This window comes from Scedosporium apiospermum, assembly GCF_000732125.1.
Source record: "Scedosporium apiospermum strain IHEM 14462 chromosome Unknown SEQ_SAPIO_0112, whole genome shotgun sequence".
NCBI lineage: Eukaryota > Fungi > Ascomycota > Sordariomycetes > Microascales > Microascaceae > Scedosporium > Scedosporium apiospermum.
In genome coordinates this window covers 77,789-92,712 of record NW_015971813.1, presented here as the reverse complement: position 1 = coordinate 92,712, position 14,924 = coordinate 77,789, and the positions used below count along the sequence as shown (strand labels likewise).

Here is a 14,924-nt window from a genome sequence, read left to right as displayed (position 1 = left end):
GTGGGTTGTCGGTGACGCTCCGGGCCCTCCCTCGTAGGTAGTATTAACACGGGAGTGAGCAGCCGACGGTGGAAGAGTCGAACCGACGGGAGGAACCGACTCTCCCATGTCCGTATCCTGAACTTGATGCTCGCCATCCGGACTAGAAGCATCATTTGCTAGGCCGGATTCCTCGGCTAGTTGCATGTAATAGTCCAACCGGCTATCAAACTTGAAATACGATGCGACGCTCCCAGCCACCTCTGCTGGTGCGCCAGTTGGCGGTGACGGTGCCATGGTCCTGTATCAGTACCGGGCCGGAACGGTAGGTATAAGATTACCTGTGGCTAAACCCTCGTTGGGTGCGTGCGGCTCTGAACCTGCTTTCTGTAACCGCCCGACACGAGGACCACCTTGGAGTGTTGGTGGAGAAGAATCTCGAGTGGGATACCTCGGTAACGAGTATGATTGGAGGATTGATATGACATTGCAGATGAGGAAGTCCAAGGCGCCAATGCAGGCAGCATTTTTGTGAAGACAATGGCTGCATAATAAGCTTACCTCATCCCAATGCGGGGCGTCGCCGAGGTTTGTATTCTGATTCGTGTGTAGATGAGTGGGTTATCAAGCACCATTGGTGAAATCATCTTTGATCTACCTTCCTTGGTGACAAGAGTCCGAGAGAGGCGCATTTCAAGCTGACAGGACATTGCCTCCCAATCAGCTCTAGAAACCCGAGGTCAAGGGCCAACACAACAAGGGTGACATCCTTTTATTGAACAGACCGTCGTTCCACTTTGACGTGGCCGGTGAAAGGAAACTGGATTTCTCTGCTCCTAGCTCCCTGTAATAACGCGCCCTCTCTCTCTCCACAATCCACATAAGACACAAAAATTTGTGGTCACGATGTCCCACCCGATACCTCAGCTCAACGGTTTCTCCGCCCGCCTCGATGGCGCTGTGGCCATCTTGGCCTACGACCGGCCAAAGACCGGAAACTCATTGCACCCTACCGTGCTTACGGTAATGGAAGAATCACTACCCACGTCGATGTTCTCCAATGCTCATGGGAATAATTATTTGCCTAACTCGCCGTGATAATAGTCCTATCTCAACGCGATGAAATGGGCCGTAGCGAATCCTGCCGTTCGAGTTATCGTCCAAACGGGAACTGGTAAATTCTTCACAACAGGTAAAATATATTATTCCAGAACGACGAGTCCATGCCAGGAGAAGATAATGAACTCATCAATGTATTTCAGGGAGGGACATGGGAAACGACAATGCTCAGTATGACCTCCAGGAGGTCTTGGCCAATTTCAAAGAGCTGAACGAGATCCTCATTACATGCCCCAAAGTCCTCATTGCAGCCGTCAACGGCCCAGCTGTCGGCTACGGAACGACTTCCCTCGCGCTTTACGACCTCGTCTACTCCGTCCCGGATGCGTACTTCTTCACACCGTTCAGTAAGTGGGCGCTTTGCCCCGAAGGGTGCTCCAGTGTCACCTTCTCCTCTATCATGGGACACCAGAAAGCATCGGCTCTATTAATCGCTGGCGACCGTATGTCTGCGACAGAATTATGGACAGCCGGTCTCATCACCAAGATCATTCCGGCTCCTTCATTCATGGAGCAGGTATTGGAGATTGCCAAGAGAATCGCTAGCTATCCCCCCATCGCCTTGGCGGCGTCCAAGAAGCTCGCCAGCGGTAATCGTGAAGCAGAGCTTTTGGCGGCTAATGCCAGAGAGTACGATTGCCTGGTAGAGAGGTTGGCACATAAGGAATGTAGCGATGCGCTACTTCTTTTCGCGGAGGAACAGCAGCGGAAGAAGGCGAACGCCGGCCGCGGTGCGTCACGAATGTAATAAAAAGAAGTAAATACTTCCCATTTGCCTCAAGGCGTCCGATCTGTTGCAGAGTTGCTTGCTGGCCAATATTCTTACGCTTAATACACTCGGGTTATGTTTTCTAATATCGCTATTACCTTGGCATGACTTCATGACATTCCATCCCCTCACGAGATGCCATTTTATATCAACGAACCCTGAACCTGTTCAATTAAAGGTCAAGTAAGGTAATGTGCTGGAACGATCCACAGCATGAAGGGAAAGGCAGAAACGAGAGGAAAAATCAAAGAAAGATAATTCCCATCAGGATTATACTCTTGCGAGAGAGAGAGAGAGAGAGAGAGAGTCAGGCAAAGCCGGAACGGAAACATGAAAGCGCAGGATTAAAGAGTAACGGTTACAGTCGAGAGTCCCCCCCTTTATACAGGCTCGTCCAGTCCACCTTCCTAATCCCCTTTCTGAACTGGTCAATACCAAACTTTGCCTCTCTTGATGGTCGCATCATCTCCAAATACCTTCGCGTCACTAACTCATTTTGCGTCGCTCCAGCCGGGTTGGACCAAGCGACCTCCGCAAGTTCTTTGGACACAGCCGAAGCCCGGGGTGCACATGCCTGAAGTGTATCTTCCAGTTTCTGGAATACCTGACCCTGCAGCCTCTCATCATCTTCCGCGAGGGCGTATATTGCGCCGGTACCATGAAGCTTTGCGGCGGTCACTGGCATGCCAATCAGCATCGCCGATCGGAACAGCGGGATCCCCCATTCCCGAGCAAGAATAGGCGATATAGCGCATGGTGAAAGGCCCAGGCGAACCTCCGTCAAGTTGAAAGTCGCTTCTCGCGTAGAAACACGGATATCATTGGCGAAGGCCAGGCCATTCCCGCCGCCATAACAGGGGCCGTTAATCAAGGCAATAGTAACTTGAGGAGCCCCTGCGATAGCATGAAGAAGACTTTGGAACTTCTCCAGTGCGTAGATATGCTGCTTCTCATTTGCTGAGGTGGCGGAGCCGGATGCTCCCAAATCCATACCGGCACAGAAAGCCTTGCCTTTGCCAGTAAGATAGATCCTGAAGATCGACTCGTCTCGCGCGATGCGTTCATACAGGCTCTTGAGCTCTTCAACCATCGATGAAGTCAATGCATTGCGGTTTTCGGGTCGTGTGAGCTCGATCTTCACTGCTGCATGTCTTCGGTGAACACGGTACTCTTTTGAGGGGGTGGGTTGGAGAGCTGTGTCGGGTAGCCAGTCGGTCGCCCTCGCGACTGAGGAGGGTGACATGATCGTGGAGAATTTGTTGGATAGAGTTAGAGACAAGATATGATGTTAGGTTATCGGGGGGGACATGAATGCGGGCTGTGCCTGCCGAAAGCTGTGGATTTAATACTTCATGGTACGCGAATTGCATTGGAGCATTTTGCGACGGCTTTGTGCTTGCAGACCACCATCCATCCTCAAGTGGTACCGAGGTGCGTCCTCTCATTGGGTGAGCTCGGATAGTGCAAGTCAGCAAGAATTACGAAGTACTATGCGCCGGACGGACCATGGAAGTTGAAGACTTCCAGATTCGATGCATCTAGCCGAACCTTGCATATAATAATGGGAAATTACATATACGAAAATGTTAAAAACAAGCCGAGCCGTTTAATAGTTCATTGGGACAAGGGTGAAAGTTGCTGAGTAGCTAGATCCATTTCATCAAACCAGCCATGGAAGTCCTGGGACGTTCCCCCTAGGTTGCCTCCCACAAGTAGGTCTGTTCCCCAAGCTGGCAACACATCATCCACCACAGACACCTGGCCACCCTCGTACAGAAATTCCCTGGAAAAAGAATCCTGCCTAACGATATTTGCGTGCTCACGTATGTCGTCTTGGGCCACTGTTGGCCTCTGGGGGGAATCCCAACAGCAATCGTTGAAGGGATCGCCTATACCTGTAAAGAAATGTTCATTTCCCAGTACCAGTGCGTATCTTGTAAACTCTTCGGACAAATTTACGTCACCGCGTGTTGTAGAGGGGCCTGACCCGCTAGCTGAGCGCGGCGCAACTTTCATCCTTGATAATGTGTTTAAGACGTCTTGACGGAGGTGGCGAGCCATGCCATACGTGGACTGCACACGATGAAGAAGCTTAATACAAGTCCCGATACACCTCCGACTGACCATAGACACCTCAAGATTCTTAGAATTTACCCCGATGATGTGCACGGGGAGTGCAGAAATCACGGCCGTGAAGCTTAGGACATAGCTGTTAGCGCGCCGGTTTCAACCGCCAGTACGAACAAAGGCTGCAGCCCGGGTAAGATTGGCTTTAGACTTACAACTGAGTAGGTATAGTCTCTTTCCATTCGGACTCGAAGGCCTCAGTTATAAGAACAGCTGTACGAGTAGCTGCCCTTCTCATCTTCTCCTTATACTGGGGGATCTTGTAGGTTGACGCACTGTGGGTCGGGTGGGATTTAAGCACCCGCGGTAAATAGAGGGCGTTGATAGCCGTATCATGCATCAAGAGCGAAACGATGAAAAAGGGTCCGGTTTCGCAATTTGACCTGTAGGGCCGTTCTTTCGTAGCTGGAAATGTGTCCAGGAATTCGCGAGACCAGTCGATTAACTCTCGCTCGCATGACTCGAACACAGCGTTCTTTTGATCTGAGGTTCCCGGCATATCGGCAAAGTCGTTATGGAGAATCTGGGCAATGATCATCACGAGACGAGCAGTCAGAGTCAGGCAGGAGGCTGCCCTCATCCTCAGTAGCGGATCGCCACTCGAGGTTTTGTCTCCAATAATAGTGGGATAATCTTGCAGCATACTGCATGGCACGTATTTATGCAGTCTGAACATCCTTGGTGGCCGCCGTAGCACGAGGGCGACGTGCGTCTCTCGGGCGAGACAGCACCACCACAGAACAGGCGACATGGTCGCAGTTGAGGACCCGCCTATGTTTCTCCAAGGCTCCGTCTTCTCGACGAGGGATGTTAAGCAGTTCGCCCAATACCATGCATCTCTTTGAGCTGTTCCCCCTTCGCTCCATAAAGATAGGAAGATTAGACACTGCGCGACAGACGCGACACTATCCACCACGTCAGCATCGTAAAGGAGTTTTGTGCGCCTGTACAAGGAAGCGCGGCCCTCCACGTGCGAGCTAAATCCCAGGCTTCGACAGATAGAATCGTCCACAAACTAGCTCAGATGTTAGCTTTATATTTTCACAACATCTTAGGTCGGGTGGCGCGATATACAGGTATAGCCGCAAGGAGCATCGCCTGGAACGTCAGAACTGTGAACCGCGTTCTAAGCCCGTCTATGGCAGAATTGGAAGCCAGTGCTTCCAAATCGGCCAGGTCAAACATTGGATAAAGAGGATACACGAATCGAATGAATCCTGCGATAAGGGCAGACCTAGCAGCATCACTAGCCGGAAAGGAGAAGGCATCGTTTGCTGCTAAGTAGTCAGCTGTTGCTTGAGGTAATGGCGTCGAGATGGGTTCTATGAAGCTCGGCAAGTTGTCCCAGTCGTATCTCTTCCAGCCGTTACTATGCGGGGGTTCCTGCTGCTGTTCATGATTCAAGTCCTCCAGGATTACTGGGTCCAACTCGATATCTTGAATTTGGCCAACCCCAGAACTCCCTCGCCTAGGTTGTTCATCGGAAGGTATTTGGTCCAGGGAAGGATCGACAGGTGGCTGGGTGACTGCTCGAATTGAACCAGCCTCGATACAATTAGATGCAGGGCTTGGGCGTGTTAACAACGGTGTCGAGGTAATTTGCAAAAATGGTGAGTTGATATCAACATAGTTGTGGTCATTGTAGCGCGGTGTCTGGGCCGACACTGTTATGGCGCTCTTCCTAATTTCCAAGCAGAAGATCAGCGCTGAGCTCAACACGCAGCTGCATACAGCCGCGCAAATATCAATCAGTGTTTTCACCTACCTCGGGCCTTTATTGTCATTGGGGATTGTGCAATCTATGCCGTCGAGGCGACAATTGGTGCAAGGAGGCCCATCAACGGCTACATTGCATCTCACCTTGCGAGCCCGGCATACACTGCAGGCAATAGAAGCTCTAACCTTCCTCCCATGCCCACGCGACTGATGATTGTGCAACTTTCTTACTCTTCCAGATTGCATGTTCAATACCTTCAGATGAGCTGCGAAACTCCCTCCGTAGCTTGGTTTGACATAGTACGAAGTAGAATGGGTAGCGGGTTTCAGTAGGAATTGCTCGAGGGGAAAATGCCATTGCCCATCTTCCAATACCGCTGCTCGCCTGTCCTGACTGCAGTCCCGGACCCGGCCAACCCCTTCTCTTCTCTCCAGTCCAGTCTTCTAGCTACATTTGACCTAGATCATTGGGGTACATCAATGGTTGTGGGGTCATCCCCTGCCAGCGGAGCAGCCGGGGATGGAGAGATCTGCACTAAAATGCGGGGGAAGGGAGCAGATTGCTTAGTAATGAATCACATGTCGGTTCGACCAACCTCGGCATGGAACAGATTTCATTTGAAGGTGGTCAGGGCCAGAAACAACATCGGACCATAGACTATCCAACACCCAATGATTTTGTTCAACTCCCACAGGTTATTCCCCACTTCCCGACCCCTCCGCTCCCTCTTCATCGGGTACTAGGACCTCACACATTACCACTCCCTCGCTGATCTTTGCCCCTTGTTCCACTTGCATGCGAACGACACCAGCTGCCTCTGCATTGATCCGGATCTCCGTCTTCATACTCTCGATGACGAGGAGACCGTCACCTCTCTTTACTGTGCTTCCATCCTTAGCCAGGACTTGAAGAATATGGCAGGGCATAGGTGAGAGGTGTTTGCGTTGCACATCTGTTGTCGTTATTAATTAGTATTGGATAATGCCCGATGTGATATTCTTTGTGATGGAAGCTTTGTGGTGGGATGACTCACCCGAAGACCCGATGCCTTCCTGTTTCGCTTGCTCAAACATTCCAGCCCAGCTCAACGCATCAGAGAGAATGTAATTAGCACTGAGCCCAAGATTAGGTGAGAAAATGGATATCTCTCGTCTGTAGTCACTGACACTCAGCACGGAGCCGTAAAATTTATGTCTCTCATCGTCCAGTTGGATGTGGAATTCACTACCGCATCCAGGGGAAAACGTGTTCCTCGTGCCGGATTGTAATAACCAAGCCTTGAATCTAGAAGAGACTTCGGCCGCCGCTGCATTATAAAAGCGTCTCGTCAAGACACCACCGCGCTTATTGAACAACACCCGTTTCTGGGCAGCTGTGAGTGTGAAGTCCGTTGGCAAAGGTGAGATCTCGAACTCGTCGGTTCCAACCCGAGTAACGGCGAGTTCCTGTGCGACAGTATGACCTAGGAGCTGTAGTTGGCATGCAACAAACTCAAGAGCACCGGTCCTTCCATCTTTAGGCTGGTTTCGGAACCCCGCGGGAATGCTGCGGAAGACCTTGGAACCCGCGGTCTTCTTCGCACTGCCAAGTTGGCGGTTATATAGGACTGCCGCCATCATCATCGGACCTCTGAGGTAGTCGACATTGACGGGCCGGAGAAGGTCACCCTCGTAAGCTTCAACAAATGCCGTCGTGTAGCCGGGCTGCTGGAAATTGGGATGTGCCAAGACGCGCTGAAGGAAGAGTTGGTTCGTAGTGACGCCTAAACACACAGTATTCTTGAGGACGTAGTTGAGTTTCTGGATAGCCGAAGTTCTGTCCGAGGCCCAGACAACGATCTTGGAAATCATGGAATCAAAGTGCACTGAGATGCTGGAACCGGAAGTAACCCCGGCTTCATAGCGAACGTCCGGGATCTGCACTCCCAGAACCTCAGAAGCCGGCTTAAACGTCGTTACTATACCGACGCACGGAAGAAAATTGTTGAATGGGTTTTCGGCGCAGAGTCGAACCTCGATGGCATGGCCTTGTTGATGTATCTTGCTAAGCTCGGGGAGTGACTCTAGCTTTCCGCCGGCGGCAATGTAGAGCTGCAAGGCAACAATATCGACGCCCGTGACTTCTTCAGTGATTGGGTGCTCGACTTGAAGGCGGGTATTAACCTCGAGGAAGTAAAAGGCCTCTTGCTGGGTGTCAACGATAAACTCAACTGTCCCAGCAGAAACGTATTTCAGCAATGAAGCAATCTCTACGGCGACATCCGACATATCCTGGCGCATCTTAGGCGACAGCCAAGGGCTTGGGGACTCTTCCACCACCTTCTGGTGTCTCCTTTGGATAGAGCACTCGCGGTCCAGAAGGCTAACGAACTTTTCTCCATCGCCAATAACCTGGATCTCAACATGCTTCCCGCTCTCGATGTACTTTTCAATCAAACAGTAGCTCGATCCAAACGACCTCCCCGCTTCTGATGAACATCTGAGAAAAGCCTCTGGGAACCTAGACGGCCTTAGCAACAAGATAAAAGGGGAATTCCGTCGCCAGGATACCTTATCACTGTACTTACTCTGACTTCTTTCGAACTACACGCATTCCCTTCCCTCCACCCCCTGCACTCGCTTTAATAAGGACGGGGTACCCTATCTTGTCGGCCTCGGCCTCGAGATAAGCGGGGTCCTGATTCGCCCCGGCATATCCAGGGATGAGGGGTACAGATGAATGTTCTGCCAAGTGTTCTTTCGCGACTCTCTACATCATAGATGGCGAGTTTTAGCGGAGAGTTGCAGAGAGATAGTGATCAAAGGGATTCACGTACCTTATCACCAAGCTTCAAAATCGAGTCGGGGCTAGGGCCAATGAAAATGATACCAGCGGTGGTCACCGCATGCGCAAAGTCGGCGTTCTCGGAAAGGTAGCCATACCCTGCTTGAGTCAGCCTCTAACCTCATCCTCTCTTCACCCCTAAAAGGCAACTCACCGGGATGGATCGCGTCTATACCGGTGGACTTGGCCACTTGGACTAGCCGTTCGATATTTTGATACGGCTGCTGATCCGCAGGACCAAGACAGATCGCCTCGTCTGCCAACGTGACATGCAATGAATTTTTATCTCTAGCACACTCTAAGAATACGAACTAATCCGTTTTTAAAAACCCTGGAATGACAAACTTACTCGTCGGCGTAGACAGCCACAGCCGTGATCATCTGCTGCTTGCAAGTTCTGATTATCCTGCACGCAATTTCCCCTCGGTTGGCAACCAAGACACGCTTAATCACTAGGCGGCCATCTTCTCGAAATACGGGAGGGGTCTGAAAAAGCGGGCGCTTCCTCCGAGTCTTGGGTTCCATGATGTCCGATTCGGCAGGTAGGCACTGAGGACTTGATAAGAGGTGGCTGGTCAGCTGCGGGGAGGGGAAAGCAACACACAGCTCAAAGGAAACAAGACGTGGTCTTTAGTGGTCCTATTTGACCTGGAGAGACTCGAGTTCAGAAAGAGGTCTACTGGAAATTTTATCAGTTTGGGTGTGTGTGTGCTTGATGTCGCCGTGGGGTAGAGAGATCCCAGCACGCCCTGGTCGGATGGCTGTCCAATGATTTTAGCTACCGAGGTGTGTGGGTGTGAGACGGACAAGTCTTGTGCGAGATACCTTATTAGTCATGTCATCAGAGACAACTCGGTTCTTAACGCAAGGTCTTATTATAATGTTACAACACCGTCTGTAATGCTGCACGGTTTTTAGGGTCTTTGAAATGAGACGGATGGAAATCTAGGCGAAATCTCAACTATTTAATTGAAATACCGGCCGCACTACATATATTGTTGCTCGCTGTGAAATGTTCGCTAACACTGAAGCCTACAATGCTCACATTTATCTGTTGAAGCTCCTTGCGATTGTTCCTCGGTTGGCTTGCCCCGGTTTAGTTGCGTTGAAGCTGCCGAGGAGGTCGACAGTTCGAGAGGCATTGGTGGCATCCACGATCTCTTTCATATTTTCGGCAGCGACCTCGGCCTTGTAACTAATATGGCAGTATCTTGGCCAAGGCCTCGACTAGTACCAGTTCCAAAGACGAGCCGGCGACTGTAGATTAGTATTTGGGTCAGATGTCCGATGGTCATCTTAACTTAGTTGAAACGTACACGATATCCTAAAAAGACGTAACGGCAGGCCCATCTTTTATTCTATAATTTTTAATGATTTTAGCCTAGTTGGCTAGTATTACCCCCCTCGCTGAGCAGCGGGCAATGCTGGGACGTTCCTAGAATCGGGACAGTCACTAGTCTCTAGGAGCGGATCTCCAGAGCCGGAGAGGAAATCTGACCAAGCCTACCGGAAACCGGAAATACTGTGGCAGTAGATGACCATCAGGCCATTTCAAACCATGTCCTCTGCTATGAACCTGCTGCTCATGAGTCCTCGTATCCATTCTAGAAAGTGAACTATTTATATGTCAGTCTTACACCGGTTACTTCTATCTCTCTGCATCTCGAGGCTTTATTTTCCAATGAGAATCCTAGAGGAATACCATTCATATGCATCTTTGCCGCGTATAGCAGGCTGTTGGTGTGAACTCGACCTGGCATAAACAAAGGCTTCTAGACTCTGCCGGGAATATTACGAGCCATCGGCGCTTCCATTAAGCTAGATTCTAGACACGCCCCTCATTCCGGTATTGCCCTTACTCGGGCGGTTTCGACATATCTCCAGACACATTCCAAGTACGTCTCTCGTGTCCCGCGGATCAATGACTCCATCATCCAGGACCCACGCCGACGTCGTGTACGCGTCGCTCTCCTTCTCCACTTGATTCTTCAGCCCAGTCGTCCTTGCAGAAATGCTCGCCTCATCAACTGCCCTACCCGCCTTGGTAGCTGCGTCACGAGCAATCATCTCCATAACACCAGCTAGCTGCTCGGGACCCATGACCGAGCACTTACTGTTTGGCCACGAGAAGAGGAAACGAGGAGCGTATGCCCGTCCGCACATGGCGTAATTCCCTGCACCGTAGGAAGCTCCGCATAGGATAGAGATGTGCGGCACTGTCGAGCGAGAGACGGCGTCTATGAAGGTAGAGCCAGCGCGAATGATTCCATTCTGCTCGGATTTTGTGCCGACCATGAATCCAGTGACGTTATGAAGGAATATGATTGGATTACAATTTTCATTGTTGAGGCGGATGAAGTGAGTGGCTTTCTGGGCCTCGGGGATCATGATAACGGGAGACTGGTTACCAATGATGCCGACAAGGTGTCCGTGGATGCGAGCCCACCCGCACAGCATCCCCGGCCCATACGTCGCTTTGAAATTCTCAAATCGGCTGTCATCCACAATTCGAGCAATGACCTCGCGCATGTCCATGGGCTGGCGGATATTTACAGGGACGACCTGCAAGATATCCCGCGGATCATACCGGGGCGCTAGAACTTGCGGCTGTTCAACAGTACTGACATTCTCTTCGGGCAGGCTCAGGACCCAATTCCGAGCTAGCTGGCAGGCGTCAAACTCGTCGGCTGCGAACGCATCACCAACGCCACTAATAGAAGTATGCATCTCTGCACCGCCGAGGTCTTCGGCGGTCGTTACTTCGCCAGTGGCCACGTATACCAACGGCGGGCCGCCCAAGAACACCTGCGCCTGCTCTTTGACAAAAATACTGTAGGACGACATCCCAGGTTGATAGGCACCCCCGGCAGTACTGCTGCCGAAGACGATCGTGCATGTGGGAGATCCAGCTGCGGAGCGAAGAGTGATGTCCCTGAAGCCGGCGCCCCCAGCGTGGAAAACGCGGAATTGCTGAGGAAGATTTGCGCCGGCAGACTGATTGAGGTAAATCATGGGGAGACCATTTTCAAGCGCGATATCACTTGCTCGCTTCGACTTCTTGACGGAAATCTCGTTGGATGCACCGCTGTCTAGAGTTGGAATGTTCCCTGCAATCATGACGAGCCGACCACTGCACTCCTTGGGTTAGAAAGCAAATCCCCGACCCAGCGCTCTCAGCGGGGAAAACTACTTACTGCACGAGGCCGATTCCGCATAGGACGCTCGCATTCGGACTGGAATGCTTGATGTTGTATCCAGCTGTTGGCATAAGCTCCAGGAACGGCGATTCCGGGTCAAGGATCAGAGCCATGCGGTCTCTCGCTGATTCATGCCCGCCATTAGTAACGAAAGGTATGGGAACTCTACTCTCCATCACTGGGGCTTCCTTACCGGATAGCATGCCGCGCGAGCGATGCCTCCTATGGCACAGTTTAGTTGGATGCACCACTCTTCTAATCAAGCCGGACTTACTCGACGTGCTTGCTTGGGCCCTCACCTGCCGCCCACTTCATAACATCCTCCCACTTCTCCAGCACAGGCCGCCACGATGCAGCATTATCCTGGCAGACCTTATCTGATGGCGATAACTTGGACGTGTACTGGCGGAACATACCGAGATGATGGTCTGGGGAGTCAAGTTTTGCTTTTTGGAAGGAGGAAAACCCTGGGTCTGTTAAATGCTGATTGGAATAAGCTGATCGAATTGAAATCCGCGGGGTTGGTCAACTGACAAATCCCGTGTGCGTGCGCCAGTTGCTGGTAACAGTGGCTTTCGAGGTCGCATCAACCAGAATGGCCTTAAATCAGCCCCAAACTTTCCACCACCATTCACTCCGTAGACCGAGGTGCGTTACCTCGGCTCGCCTTTGAGGGTTTCCCAAGCCAACTTAACTGGTGGCGAAATAAATGAAAATTATCTTATCAACTTTCGGACGTTTATTTAAAAAGCTATTCTATTTGACTGAAGTGCGGTACGCTGGCGCGGGATTGGAGCTCAGACCTAAACCTCAATCCTCGAACATGGAGCGCCACGTCAGGATCGGATGCTACAGGTAGGTGCAGCAGACGCAGCAAACCAAGCCCCACCGAGATATTTGCTAATTCATCTGCCTCAGCGCCTTTTGGGGTGACACCCCCGGTGCAAGTCGCCAGCTGGTCGAGGCCGAAGATGCAAGGCTCAACTATCTTGTTGCAGATTATCTCGCCGGTACGCCCCTCATACCTGGAATTGCGGAGTCAAGCGATGTACTCACTGGTATTTAGAGGTGACGATGGGGCTGCTCGCCCGCGCCTCTCATGCACCAGCCAGGCCTGGATCTGGCAAAAAGGCGGCCGGGTACATCAGAGAGTTCGTAACTTTTGTACTCAAGCCTCTGCTGCCTCAGATTCTCGAAAAGAAAATCAAAGTCGTCACCAATGCTGGCGGCCTCGACCCTGTTGGACTGAAGGAGCTGATCGAGGAGTTGGCAGCCGAAAAAGGAGTCACCGACCAAGTCAAGGTTGCAGCAGTCTATGGAGATAACATCATCAGTCAGAAGAATGAACTGCTTCAGGCTGGCGCTTTCAGTGCCTTCAACCCACTCAATGTTGATGGCGCCGATGAGGCCATGTTCGAAAGCCAGGACAGCATCCTGAGTCTGAACGCATACACCGGGGCTCAGCCCATCACCAAGGCCCTCGAGGCAGGAGCGAATATCATTGTGACTGGCCGGTGCGTCGATAGCGCCCTGGTCTTAGGCCCCCTCGCGTACGAGTACTCGTGGAATTATGCCCGGCTTGATGACCAGGCAACGTTAGACCGCCTCGCCAGTGCTTCACTGGCTGGCCACCTGGTCGAATGTGGAGCGCAGGCAACAGGAGGTAACTTTACGGACTGGGAACTATCAGCCGGAAGCGCGTATGGGGGTTGGGCAAACATGGGCTACCCCATCGTCACATTTGAAGAAGACGGCACCTTTACCGTTTCCAAGCCTCGTGAAACCGGTGGACTCGTTACACGGCATACCGTTGGGGAGCAAATGCTTTACGAAGTGCTAGACCCGGAAAACTACATCCTGCCTGACGTTGTGGTGGACCTCAGTAGGGTAGTTCTGGATCAAGTCGATAAGGACAAGGTCCGTGTAACTGGCGTGCGCGGCAAGCCCCCAACAGAATGGCTCAAATGTACCGCAGTTCGGCAGATGGGATTCCGGACCACTGCCGATATGCTCGTCTTCGGCGCGAACGCAGAGCAAAAGGGCAAGGTATTGGGTAATGCTATCCTTCAGCGAGCTCGGAACGTTACAGAGATGGAGCTCCGGAACGTTGGCAAGTCTGAAGATTTTAAAGGCTTCGAGTCCAAGGTCATCATTGTAGGTGCAGAGCATTCACTCTCTCCATCCGCGGCCAGGCCTCCGTCACGCGAGGTGGTTGTCCGAATCGCAGCCAAGCACGTCCGACGACATGTTCTGGACGTCCTCGGCCGAGAGGTAGCGTCCTTTGGGACAAGCAGTGCCCCAGGCATCGCAATGTTCAGCAGTGGTAGGCCAAAGGTCTCTCCGAATTTCCTGGCATCTAGCGTTCTCATCCGTCGCGACTTTGTTACTCCGAAATTTTGCATCGGAGGTCGGACGTCGACCATCCCAGTGCCACTGGTCACCGAGGGCTGTAAGCCTATCGTTCCCTCAGCCTCGGCCATCAAGTCCAAATCCTCTTCCTCCGCAATCCATCAGCCATCGCCGGCCCAGAACACGCGCTGCAATCTACTCGATGTTGCGGTTGGACGGTCGGGAGACAAAGGAGATACTTCAAACGTCGCTTTTATCGCCAGGAACCCGGTCTTCTACCCGTACCTTCTGGATCAAGTGACTCCAGAGGTTGTGGCCTCTGCCCTCTGCAACTTGCTTCGGCCTACCAGCACTGTTACGCGTTATGAGGTACCAGGCGTACACGCCATTAACTTCGTGGTGACCAACTCCCTCGGTGGAGGCGGGCTAGACAGCTTGGCACTAGACAGGTACGAGAATGTGTTCTTTTCAAATGAATTTGGGACTAACAATATCTGTAGGCAAGGAAAAGGATATGCACAATTATGCCTAGCATCTATCCAGCTACATATCCCGCTCGAGGTGCTCAATCAAGCCCGGTTATAAGACAAGGGTTTACTCAGGCCACAGGCTGCGAGACCGAGTGCAAGATTGGGTATTAAGCCTTGTTAAAATATGCGTTTCGGCTGAAATGAGAGTTGATGATGGGTGATGATGGGTAGTGACAGGAAGTTTGATAAAATTGTATAATCCTAAAGATGATAAGTATCGTACCAATGAGAAGAATGAACTGCTTCATACTGACATATTGAAAATAACTTCTGTAGATTGTTGATTGTGTAGCCCAAGCTTCTTTGAAGGCGAA

At 51.6% G+C, this 14,924-nt stretch overlaps 4 protein-coding genes and 1 pseudogene across 4 annotated transcripts; 2 read left to right on the top strand and 3 right to left on the bottom strand.

The window, feature by feature from the left end:
• Positions 1-885: 885 nt before the first annotated feature.
• Positions 886-1,846, top strand: SAPIO_CDS7901 (Uncharacterized protein; the record flags this gene model as incomplete). Its single annotated transcript, XM_016789669.1, has 3 exons — positions 886-1,002; positions 1,084-1,171; positions 1,242-1,846. The coding sequence occupies 3 exons, from the start codon at positions 886-888 to the stop codon at positions 1,844-1,846; spliced, it is 810 nt and encodes a 269-aa protein (XP_016640700.1).
• Positions 1,847-2,225: 379 nt separating this feature from the next.
• On the bottom strand, positions 2,226-3,110 carry SAPIO_CDS7900 (annotated as a pseudogene; the record flags this gene model as incomplete).
• A 3,296-nt stretch (positions 3,111-6,406) lies between these two features.
• On the bottom strand, positions 6,407-9,059 carry SAPIO_CDS7899 (Pyruvate carboxylase subunit A; the record flags this gene model as incomplete). Its single annotated transcript, XM_016789668.1, has 6 exons — positions 6,407-6,663; positions 6,745-8,210; positions 8,278-8,459; positions 8,527-8,633; positions 8,689-8,822; positions 8,884-9,059. 6 exons carry the CDS (start codon positions 9,057-9,059, stop codon positions 6,407-6,409), a joined length of 2,322 nt encoding a protein of 773 aa, XP_016640699.1.
• Positions 9,060-10,352: 1,293 nt separating this feature from the next.
• Positions 10,353-12,145, bottom strand: SAPIO_CDS7898 (putative methylcrotonoyl-CoA carboxylase beta chain, mitochondrial; the record flags this gene model as incomplete). The annotated part of the gene is made up of 4 exons (XM_016789667.1): positions 10,353-11,664; positions 11,729-11,855; positions 11,925-11,953; positions 12,006-12,145. The coding sequence occupies 4 exons, from the start codon at positions 12,143-12,145 to the stop codon at positions 10,353-10,355; spliced, it is 1,608 nt and encodes a 535-aa protein (XP_016640698.1).
• A 409-nt stretch (positions 12,146-12,554) lies between these two features.
• Positions 12,555-14,612, top strand: SAPIO_CDS7897 (Uncharacterized protein; the record flags this gene model as incomplete). Its single annotated transcript, XM_016789666.1, has 4 exons — positions 12,555-12,586; positions 12,650-12,741; positions 12,798-14,441; positions 14,581-14,612. The coding sequence occupies 4 exons, from the start codon at positions 12,555-12,557 to the stop codon at positions 14,610-14,612; spliced, it is 1,800 nt and encodes a 599-aa protein (XP_016640697.1).
• Between the last annotated feature and the right edge of the window lie 312 nt (positions 14,613-14,924).